A 12,369-nucleotide genomic window follows, 5' to 3' on the forward strand; every position below is an offset into this window, starting at 1 on the left:
CATTGCTTTCTGTTCACAATTGTCCCTGTCTCTCATATGTCTCGGTTCACACACAAGTACACTTGTCTACAGGCCTCCCCCAATCCGTCCTCCATGCATGTCTGTCTCATACATCTCTCCATCCACCGGTGCCTCTGCCCACTGTACATCTCTGGCCTCTACTGAGCCCGCCTCTTAAATGTCTCAATGTCCTCCAGGGACCTCACTCCCTCACCAGTACCTTTGTCTACGGGCGTCTGTCCCCCCGTGGATTTCTGTATCCAAATTTGTCCCTGCCTCCATGTAGCTCTCTCCGCTCCTGCCCTTGTTCTGACACCTCTCCATGTCCCTCGTTACCTCTGTCCACACACGTAGCTTTGTCTCCCAGCGTCCCCCTGTAGATTTCTCTATCCACCCCTGTCGATGCCTTCATATAAGGTTGTTCCATATATCTCTTTATCCACCGGTGTCCCTCCCCCTAGGGTACCTCCCTGGCCACCACAGCCTCTCCGCTCACTCCTCTCTCTGTACGCCACTGCCTGTCCCCACGGGGTGTTTCTTTCCAGTAGTGTCACTGCCCCCCTACCCCGTGGGTGGCCCGCCTCGCCCCTGCGCACCACTGTCCGCGCCTGCTGTAGGACCCAGGCTGCTCGGAGACTCGGCCTCAAGCAACCGGAAACCGAACTTTTTTTCTGCTCTGCAAAAGTTTACAGGCGCTGCAGCTGTGAGTAGAGCGAGGGGGCTCCGGCCAAGAGGAACTGCGGCTCTGTGCGGAGGGAGCGGGCTCGGACAGAGGAGGAAGGGAGGCAGGGTCCGGGCTGACAGCAGAGACGGGCGGCAGAGAGAGGAGCTCGGCACAGACAGCAGACGCTGGGGCAGCAGGGAGACGCCCGGCAGATGCTGGAGCCTCCAGTGAGCGTCACTATTTACACTGGCGGAGGCTCTGCAGCCGGAATAGCGGATCCGAGGCCACGAGCAGCGCGAGCTGAAGCCAGTGATGGCTGAGAGCTGAACCCCGCACCGCTGAGCTGAAGCCCCGCACCGCTAAAGCTGAAGCCCCGGACCGCCAAGAGAGGAACCCCGGACCGCCGAAGCCCCGCACCGCTGAAGCCCCGGACCGCCAAGAGACGAACCCCGGACCGCTGAAATCTGCAGCCCAGTGGCGATACGTCTGCACCCCTCTGTGGCAGACGGTGAAACCTGCCACAGCTGCCTGTCACGGCTATGCGCTTTGCAGCTGTGGACCAGACCGCGAAATCTTCAGCCCTGGGAGGGTGAGATCGGCAGTCTCGGTGGGTGAGACCTGCCGCTGCTCTGGTTCGTGAGATCGGCTTCCCCGACGGGTGAGTGAGGTCTGCTACCCACGGCGAGAGAGAGATCCGCAGCACTGGATGCGGCACATCTGCAGCGCTGGATGGGTTACATCTGCAGCCGCGGATCAGTGATACCCGCATCGCCATATAAGTGAGATCAGCAGCCCTGGAGGGATGAGATCCGCAGCGCTGCACCAGTGAGATCGGTAAACCTGGGCCAGTGAGACCTGGAGGAGTGAGATCTGATCGCGGGATCATGGAGGATGTGAGTACCGTGACTGCTGTTTCTATTTCCTGCCCGGCCCTTTGAACACTTTTGAGAGTTGGGCTGAGGCAGGGAGAGATGTTATGGTCATGGCTTTAAGTGGGCCGGGTCTCACCGGGTCTGAGCACCGGCAGTTTTTTTATGGAGGTTTAGAAACGGGTCTATATCGGGCTCTGTTTTGTGCTAACAACCATTGACAAAGGCAACAGTCCTGACTTCTTGTAGGTATGATGTTACTTGTTGTGTCATATATCAGGATGCAATGACAGAAACCACAAAATACAAATCGGGCGGCACACTATGCTAAGAAGAATAGATTTTTAGCGTACATTTTTAAGCCACGCCCTTAATTACATTGGCCACGCCCCGTTGAGAGAACCCCCCCCCCCCCTACACCCCCTATCAGTTTTTTCATCCCACTTAAAGCCCTGCTTATGGTAGTAAAAGAGCGTCCAGCAGAGAGGGCCTGCAGTGTGCTGACCCTGCACCCCCTTCACCATACCTGGAACATGCAGTGTGCTGACCCTGAGCCCCTCCCCCGCCGAGAGACCCCCGGTGTACTGCCCTGGCCTCAGCCCTCTCTAGGGCAGTCTACATGCCTGCTCCCCTCCGCTGCCTGCCAGGGGTAGCTCCGTTCAGTGGCTTTGCACTCTTCCACTGCAGGCAGTGCACCACAGCACTGGGCCAGCGCTATCCACCCGCCACAAGGACAGCTCTGGTGCGAGAGGCGTACCTTTCAATAATGCAGCAGGTGCAGTAGCACCTGGACGTGGTTTGGGAGGATCCGTTAAACTCCAAATGATGCTTGTTTTACCTTACTAACCAGCCAGGTGTAGCTGACTGTACCAGGCCTCCTCTTCCACCACCGCGTCACGTCCAGCTCAAGTGTAGAGGTGCAAGGATCGGTGTACGGACTCTTCTCCCCGTACTGGCTCTCCCCTCTCTCGATCTTAGAGGTACCCTAGGGTACTGACGCTATTCACCCCACATCAAAGATACCCCCACTGTAATGACCCTACTCACTGGCCCTTCTCACTCTCTTCCTCAGAAGTATCTCCAGATGCCTGGCCTTAGCCACCCTCCAGAAAAGAGGTACCCCAGGGGTACTGGCCCTACTCACCCTCCACATCAGAGGTACTGGCTCTACTCACCCTCCACATCAGAGAAACCCCCAGGGTCCAGCCCATACACATCCTCCACCGCAAGACCACTCCAAGTGCACCTACCCTCCTCACTCTCCATCTCAAGTACCTCCAGGGTCATGACCCTCCTCACCCTTCACATCAGAGGTAGCCCCGGGTACTGCATTACTCACCCTCAACATCAGGGACCCATACTTGCCCTATTCGCCCTTTGCCTCAAGGGCCCTTTGAGCTCAATGGGCGTTGCGCACCTGGAGACGGTCAACTCTCAGCCTCAGCGATACTTCAGTGCACTAGCCCCAGCCCCATGCACTTTAGACCTCGGGGTCACCTCCGGTGCGCTGACCCCGGCCACAATCGACTTAATTCGTGTTTCCAGAACATTAAGACGTCACAATAGGTTTCACGGGCACATCTAGCCTACAGCCCGGCCTCCCTCGACCTCAGGGGCGCCATCTGTGTACTGGCCCGGTCACCCTCGACCTCGGGGGATCATAGTCCCATTATGGCACCAGGTCCCACCCTTACCACAACAGAGTATGCATGCATAAATAAATACACAACACAACTTTTGTTTGGGAAAAATATTGCTGCAGGTTTATTCCATACAAAAGTATGCAATATGGTGGGTTATCTTACGGGCGATCCAAGGACAGGCAGCTGTATAAACCTATGCTGCCCTGCCCGCCTGATGAGCCACGCACTGTGGAGAAACCCATCAGTGCTACCCTTATGGGGGTGATCCCCTTACTGGATCACGGGTGATCCCCTTACTGGATCATGTGACACATTGGTCCCTTATTACTCACGCCCCTTTCAGGGCGGAGCGTAGCAAGGCAAACCCCCGGTTGTTCAGGCCCACAACCGCCCGAAGGACTAACGGGGCGCCGACGTAGTTGTTCCAGGACCCTCCACACGAGGTTCCTGTGATTTGGCTCTGGCACCCCTCTTGTGCTCTTGCAGAGGTAACCTTTCTGTACCCATATGCTTCCAGATCGCCCTGTAACTCCGCCTGCAACGACAAAGAAAAACATTACAACATCCTATGTAATCCGCCTGCCATCCCCACGCCGGGTAAGCGGTAGGGTGGGAGACGGCGTGTCCGGCGCAAAGAGGATGCCAAGATGGCCGGGGGAGGCTTAAATACCTCCCCCCTCCTCTTTGTGCCGGAAGTGACGTGTTCTGGCCAGGGGTCTCTTCCTATAGTCCCCCGTATTAGTGGGGATGGGGAAGTGCCCAAATGTGACTAAGGGTGGCCGCCTGCTTAGGGTGGCCCCCTGCGGGGGCCGCGGGCAGCCGCATAGTCCCATTATGGCACCAGGTCCCACCCTTACCACAACAGAGTATGCATGCATAAATAAATACACAACACAACTTTTGTTTGGGAAAAATATTGCTGCAGGTTTATTCCATACAAAAGTATGCAATATGGTGGGTTATCTTACGGGCGATCCAAGGGCAGGCAGCTGTATAAACCTATGCTGCCCTGCCCGCCTGATGAGCCACGCACTGTGGAGAAACCCATCAGTGCTACCCTTATGGGGGTGATCCCCTTACTGGATCACGGGTGATCCCCTTACTGGATCATGTGACACATTGGTCCCTTATTACTCACGCCCCTTTCAGGGCGGAGCGTAGCAAGGCAAACCCCCGGTTGTTCAGGCCCACAACCGCCCGAAGGACTAACGGGGCGCCGACGTAGTTGTTCCAGGACCCTCCACACGAGGTTCCTGTGATTTGGCTCTGGCACCCCTCTTGTGCTCTTGCAGAGGTAACCTTTCTGTACCCATATGCTTCCAGATCGCCCTGTAACTCCGCCACAGCTCTGGAGGCGGCCACCGTCGCCTACCCTGGGTATCCTGGCTTAGCACCACGCTGTGCTGCTGCATGAAGTACCCCTTGGTATCTGCAGACTCTGGATCGCCCTCCTCCTGCAACACAAAGTAACATGTTAGAAGCATAACCCCCCTCCATTGTACCTCCGTCTGCTGGGTAAGCGGAGGGGTGGGCAAGGCGAGACGAGAGGGACAAGAGGGCGAGGAGGGGGTGGGGACAGCCTATATACCCCTGCGTGTCCGGCGCAAAGAGGACGCAAAGATGGCCGGGGGAGGCTTAAATACCTCCCCCTCCTCTTTGTGCCAGAAGTGACGTGTTCTGGCCAGGGGACTCTTCCTATAGTCCCCCGTATTAGTGGGGGTGGGGAAGTGCCCAAATGTGACTAAGGGTGGCCGCCCGCTTACGGTGGCCCCCTGTGGGGGCCGCGGGCAGCCGCATATGTGCTAGCCTTGTTCCCCTTCTCTCCAGAGGCTACTGTGGTGTAACGAGGTACTGTGTTGTAGGATGTGATGACACCGATGGGCCTGACTCACCCTCCCCCACAGTAGAGAGCCTCGTACGTACCCGCTACTATTCCTAAGGTTTGCTGAACTTGTCTTTTGTGTGCAATGTGCATGTCAGGTTTAAAGAAGTACAGTTGTTGCAGACGAGCCTATTAAAATGTTTGATTAAAAATGGTTGTAAAAAACCACTGGATGTATTAAAAAAAAAAAACAGTATTCCTCCTGGAGTGTATGTATACAACTTCGAGGCTGACCCCGCTGAATCCGCAAACGTCCTCAACTGAGACCCCACAGCATTTTAATGAGTCACACACCTCCCTCTGTTTCCCTACAAACCTCCCCAAAGAATATGTAAATATGGATAGCTGTACATACCACATGGATAGCTGTGCATACCACATGGATAGCTGTGCATACCACATGGATAGCTGTGCATACCACATGGATAGTTGTACATACTCCCACTCATCTGTTCCCTGAAAGGAGGAACTAGTTCTGCGTCACCCAATGAAACTCACCCTGCGGAATTATTCCCAAAATCCACAGGGTAGAGTGACGAATCTGCTGGCCTTGTTTCTCCTTTGTGTCTATGTTGTCAGCCCTCTCTGGATCTCTTTAAGGGCCGAATTCACAAAGCTTTTTCTGTGAGAAGGTGTGACTTAACTCCAGGCCTACTCCTGACTTTCCAGGGGTAGGTGACACCAATAACGTCCCCGGTGCTGCTTCTTCTGGGTAGTGAAATGTCTAAAATCATTGTGCGGGGGCTACAGAAAAAAATCTAAGCCGGCCTCTGACAGATTTCAGCAGAATGTGGCAACAGACACATATTCTGTATGCAGTGTAAAGGATCCGAGCCTTATGTATATGTTTTGTGATTGTAAATGCATCTGTATAGCACTTCATGGTGGGGGGAGGGAGGGGGGCTGGGGTGGTGAGTGCTTGGTTGGAAGGGTGTCTTATTTGCTGTGGGCCAATGTGGTTTGCAGGTGGGTGACCTGGGTGGGGCTTTTATAGCGCCTTGGATCACAGCGCTTAACAGTGCGATGGAGGCACGATGAGTATGAGATACGGCGCACTCTCATTATTAGATCAGCTGGCTGATACCGTCCTCTGCGGTCCCGCGTTCAGTTAATGGTGGCTACCGAAGACTTGGCGTCACCCCCTGTGCTGGCTGCAGCAGTGACGACATCTGTACATCCGTCAATCTTGTAGGGTCTAGAGAGGGACGAGAGAGAAATCCACCTGGATGGCCTATGTCTCGGGCATCCCGTATGAGTTCTGATAATTCTTAAATATTTGTTAGTGCCGTGGGGTTTTCAATAGTGAATACAGCGAGGAATGAGAGCGGAACCTGCAGGAATTGACCTCCAAGATGGCAGGGGTGAGCGGGAGATCTCTTTTTGCATTGGCTCTCTGACCTCTTGTTTTTGAATGGCATCGTTTTAGGTGGCTGAATGGTGGTTGCTTGGCATTGTAATTTTATCCTATAGGATTTAGATTGCCAGCTGCATGTTGTGGTCGCTCTACAGATCCAAATCTGAGCTAGACAGTAAAACTCCAGTCTGATCTGGTAACAACTAGTGGGGCAGGCAATATTTTAATAGGGCCTCCGAGATAGTGTAAATGCTGTCCAGCCTGATTACAGGCCGGCTGTGGTGTAGTCGGTTCTGGTGTTCCTGTGACATTAAGGTCACTGCTGAGAGGAGTTTTCAGTTCTGAGCGTGAATGTGACTCATGTGTTGATGCCAGTGTGCCAGGTCAGTTCTGTGTCTTCAGCTTGAGAACGGCTATGATTTTACTTCCTTCCTGTTTTCCAGATGTTCTTGCATAATTCATATCAGCTGACCAGATGTTTGACTTTCGACACCTTTACTGAAAATTCTGTCCTGCTAATGTCCTATTTCCTTTACGAAGGATTGTTGAGCGGAGGTGCTAGTTTTTAGAGTAGTGTCCTGTTGTGGGAGTGCCTTTCGAATTCTGCTTGCAGGGCCCTCGGGCCTTCCCTGGATGGCTCCACGGACGATGGATGCAAAGAGCCTTATATGCAAAGTGTCTGACTACCAGTAACCATTGAAGTGCCTGGTGCACCGATGTCATGCGTGCTCATTCTCACAGGTGTGGTAGCAGTCTGGCTGCGGGGTTTTGGATCCTTGGTGTAGTGAGAAGACTTCACGGTACAAGCTGCGGGTGAGAATGACCTGCAGTTTCCGAGGATCCTCCAGGGAAGGGAAGATGCGTCTAGTTGCATTCACCCTCCCGAGTCACAAAGATGCAGTGTCGAAAGTTTATGTACACACCAACCTGGGCGTGGTCCGCCCAGGCTAGCCAGCTTTGCTGTTGACCAGAATATCCCCCTTCCTGCAAGAGGCTGCATGGAACTCTGAAGCACCACTCCAAGGCGCCTCAAAGCCATACACTATCTTGTTCTCTTATTACAAACGCACAAGGAATGCAGTAATAATACTTATAAATATGCCCTTTATAATACAGTGCTGGAATGGTCTGATGATGGTATTGACCATGCTGGAAATGAGATGTGCTCCAGTAAACGTAAGCATGCCACCAACGGTGAACAGAAGAACACTATGCGCGTTCCATAGGGTTGGTAAGAATCACGAGGGATCCGAGGAAGACTCACTCAGGAACATTGCAATGTCTCTGGCCTTAGAGGAATAAGATCTCTCAGTGTTCACATTGGGTCCGATTATAAGTCAGGCGGAGCGGAATCCTCGTGTGGAATTCCGCTCCGCCCCATCACCGTTGCTCGGTTGTTCCTGTACCCAGATTTATGGGTGTGGGAACTGGGGAACAGTGAACCCGACTGTAGCGGCAAGTAAAATCAGCCAATAAAATTACTTAATGCTTCGGCTGCAATAGCAGCCAATCCTCTGTCCCCTCCCCCACGACCTTTTTCTACAGCAAGAGGGGAGTGCGAAATGCCTCCCCCTGCCGGGGCACTTTCCCCTCTCTTCCTCCACCCCCTATTGTCTCCCAACTCTTACATTTACCACCTGCTCTAAGATAGACGTCACTTGTTCACTACCAGCGGGGCCCCAAACGTGGATAATTCAATTTTACTGACTGCTTGCAACCTGCTGTTGACCACATCATGTATACTTATATTTACCTCTACTTTAACCTTTTCCCTCTCATTGTGTTCCTTAGAATTTCCTCTTTGTAACCTTTCCAGCTATTATTTATATCAATAAAATTCGTCTCTTTTCCATATTTATTTCCAAACTTCCAGCCACCATAAAATCAAATTTGTAACTTTATCACAGCCAGTCATAAAGATTAGAAGTCACTGTTTCTGCAGGTTACCGTTCCCTACAAACCTCTCACTCAGTACACTTACTGTGCTTGCAGTCCTTTACAACCTTTATTTCGACACATTTTGAGAGATGGTCAACAAAAAATAAAGCAAACATAAGGAGATGATGGACGGAGCGCTGAAACTTTTCAGACACTCACCCCCAGTCACAGATCTGAGATAAAACCATCATCGTTCTATAGCTCACGTTGCTACCCCAGTTCAGACACAGCTATATGCAAATCAGTCTTGACCCTGTGCCTCATGGGAACAATTTAGCCTGAAGTGCCACTCCAGGTCTTCCCTGAACCGGAAAAAAGCATAATGGGACCGCTTTTGGGGTAACATCCATCATCAGCCAGGCTAGCTTGAATCCAGTGGCAAAGTGAACAAGGGACCCACGTCAGGGCATTCCCCGCCAACTTAGGGCAAAAATAATGCCATACCTCCTATTACACAAATACGTGCACTTAGCATCCTTGGAACAACCACATTACCAGCTATCCTGTATGCCAAGGTCTTTAAATCATCCACTTTATCACACTGTTTATGCATTTCACTTGTAATTTGCCTGAACTCACCCCAAGGGGGCCCAGGCCATGAAAACTCATGAATAAATGCATTTCCCTTATCAAGAACTGAATCTTTATCGATATTTCTCAGGTAACCCTTCCCTGCAACATTCTCACTCAGCACCCTTTTTGTGTGCTTGTAGTTGATCTCAGTTAGAACCCTAATTTGAACCCGTTTGGAAATAGTCATACCATCTATCACCCAGTAGATCATCATGCATTGGCCAAAAAAGTCCAGTACTGGTTCCTCCAACACATTTCATCACACTTCAGTAGCCTTCATTGGGTCTGTGCAAATGATCACACCTTTCTTACAAGTTATGCTCATAATCAGTCTTCTACTTCCAGATCCATTCCAGGCCACAAATACTTTCCTCTCCCTCTCTTCTTCCTGGTCTTTCTAAAGTGCCTCATCCCCAACCTCCCCTCCAATAGGCTTGGTTCAATAAATTATACCTAATTGTGACTGCGGCCTCAAAACATTGCTCTCTCAAAGCGAAATCAGGCAACACTGACAATACCTTCTTGCCCTCCCAAAATACTTGAAAACTAAACTCAACCCACTGCATCCTTTTGCTGCTAAGTCTGTCACTAGATTTTATTCAGCTTTCATCTTCCCTACAGATCCACACATCTTCCTGTGAGTTAAAAGCCTTCACATCTCCCAGATCACCATGACTATTTCCAAATGTAATCTCATAACTCGTCTGGAGTGAACCCTCAGCATCCTTTCTCGAGACATGGGAGATGTTCAACCAGCTGATTCTGGCACTCTGGTCCATATTCTCATTTTCATTGGTACCCTTGATGTTTTGCATCAAACCGCACAAAGCACTGAGAGACATTATTGGCACTCCAGACTCCAGTGCATGCAATACCGGCTTATAGTTGGAGCTCAAAATAAACTCATTATCCCACAGATACTCTGTGAATTAGTTTGTGGCCCAACACATGTCAGTGTCAGTCTCCCTCGCTCATTACACAGTGTTTCCACGCTGTTGTGTTCTGCTTTGCATAATCTCATTTTCTGCCACAGCCTCTACATGTTTGCACAGTAGAAGCTGCAGTGAAAACAATATTTTCTTCAATCCTGCAGATTTGGTGAGGTTTATTAAGAGATCCACATGCACAGCAACCGCCCGAGTCTCATGTCTAGCTACAAATAACAATTTGTAATAGCCATGTCCCACATTCTGCATATGCCACCCTCACACTCCCACATCCTTACTCGTACCGCGTGGAAAATCACTCCAGTGCCATCAAGGAACACTTGAACCAAATACTGACATATGACTGTTGCGGATTACAAAGCATATCACGCGGGAAGGTACCTGTTTCTAGGAGATCTCTGGGCTGTCGAATCTGACTCACTGGCCCTGCCCCACCATCCCACCAGAGCATTTGGCTGCCTGGCAGCAGGTTGACATCATCTGAAACCTGGGTTGCTCCTGGTTGGTACTGGACTAGTCACTGCTCTTGTGTGTGTGTGGGGGGGGGGGGGGGGGGATGGGATTAATGTCAATGCTTCAAAGTGGCCCCCTGAGCATGAGGCTTGTCTTCGGTCATTCCTGGCTTGTAGCCCACTTCACTTTGGATTATAGGTCTTGAAGTTTCTCTGCTCCTGTTTTAAGTATGTGACTACAACCACCAGCATACATAGCGCTGATGGCAATAGAACAGGACAAGGGAACGTGACCCCATGGTTTGTGCCCAGTTACGGCTGTGTGCTGAGTATAGAATAGGCCCCATCTGTCTCTTCCATGTTTATGAACAGAGCGAGCAAATATACCATGACTTCCCATCAACATGTCAACCACACACATGTACCTCCAAGTGTCTGACTGGCATCTCCAACCAATCTGGCTGACAGCAGGCTATCAATATCATGACACAACATTTTCCTGAAGTAAATCACATGAGGCCTGTTTGTGGTGTGATGTCACCCCCAAAAAATAGTTAAATGGGTAACCAAGAGAAGTATGGGAACTTTAGCTTGTTTTTATAGCATGAATAGTACAGAAAACATACCGTCTCTTTATCCCATTTAAAAATCCAATGGCTGTTAGAATTTGTGTTTCCACGTTTTAGTAAAACCACTTCCAATTAACTTAAATTATATGGTAAGTGGTAAAATATGTGAATAAAACCCTTGTGATTTAATGTTCGATTGAAAAGAAGGGCCGTCTGTCGTCATCTACGACCCCTCACCTCTTTGCTTAGCCTCTTCAAGAGTTTATCACCTAGACTGAAAGGACCCTCAAAAGCTGTGATTGTGAACAATTTGATGGCTAACACACACTTTAAATGCTTCAGAGTTTGCAAGCACGCGTTAAAATATTACACTTCTGAAACTCGGGTTCCCACATCTGATGTTTAAATGTATTGTCCAGACTCAAATACTATCCTAGTCGGATGACGGCTGTCTGGTTGAAATATTCCTCTTACACCTCGTCTCTTAGAACCGACTAGGACTGCTCCTCCCTGGCACATCTGATTTCCATTATTGCACTGTATTGCTCGGTTACTCACCTGTAATCTTCATTACTCCCAGTCCGGGTCTTTCTGTTCCATTCTTTACACATGAGCAGCTTATCGGCTCCACAGAAACCTATTACTTAGCTGAGGTCAAATACTTCCCCCAATATGACACTGCCTACCCAGCATGCATAAAGAGACAAGTACGTCACCATGACAGCCTGAGAATACCAAAGGAACCCAAGGGAAAGAAAACACAAAACAATCACCATAAACAGAAATCAGGGAGGAAGGGATGGGCTCAGGAATGGAATGGTTAGACCAGGACTTGGAGTAATGAAGATTACCAGTAAGTAACTGGGCATTACATCCTCGTCCATCTTCCCGTCCCATTGCTTACACATGAGCCCATACCTAAGCGCATTGTGATTGAAACACAAAGACCCTAAGGATGCTGCAAAACAGACAGGTAAGTTTAATATAAAAAAACAGTCCAAATCACAAATCACGTACAGCAGACAAAACATGAGCGCCAAAAGCAGCGGATGCCACCATCCCTCACTGAAGAGTGCAGTGGGAAACAAAAGTGTGGGGAGAGGCCCAACCAAGTAATAAAGAAAAGCAGACTTATCCGACCTCGCTAGGCAACATTCCTGTAGCTGCAGAAGGAAAAGAACCGGCTGTCATGGTGATGTACTTCCCCGTTTATGCATGCTGGGTAGGCAGCGCCATATTGGGGGAAGTATTTGACCTCAACTAAGTAATAGGTTACTGTGGAGCAGAGCAGCTGCTCATGTGTAACGAATGGGACGGGAAGACGGACAAGGAGGTAATGTAGTTACATTTACATAGCGCTTTGTACCCCTGAAGAGACACCAGAGCGCATTTAGTGAGGAGTAACATGCTACTCCTTAGTAGTATGAGGAGTAGCATGCTACTCCATAGGAGTGCTTGGGTGTAAGTGTGTGTCTTTC

General features: G+C 50.4%; 1 protein-coding gene across 1 annotated transcript in view; it reads left to right on the forward strand.

Moving 5' to 3' along the window:
* Nucleotides 1-552: 552 nt before the first annotated feature.
* PLEKHO2 (pleckstrin homology domain containing O2) overlaps nt 553-12,369 on the forward strand; it is a 214,584-nt gene continuing 202,767 nt past the window's right edge. Inside the window, exon 1 of the mRNA XM_085644554.1 lies at nt 553-1,557. Within this exon, the coding sequence (XP_085500680.1) occupies nt 1,549-1,557 (9 nt within the window). The 5' untranslated portion in view covers nt 553-1,548. The remainder of the gene's footprint in view (nt 1,558-12,369) is intronic.

This window comes from Triturus cristatus, chromosome 3_1 (genome assembly GCF_964204655.1).
Source record: "Triturus cristatus chromosome 3_1, aTriCri1.1, whole genome shotgun sequence".
Lineage (NCBI taxonomy): Eukaryota > Metazoa > Chordata > Amphibia > Caudata > Salamandridae > Triturus > Triturus cristatus.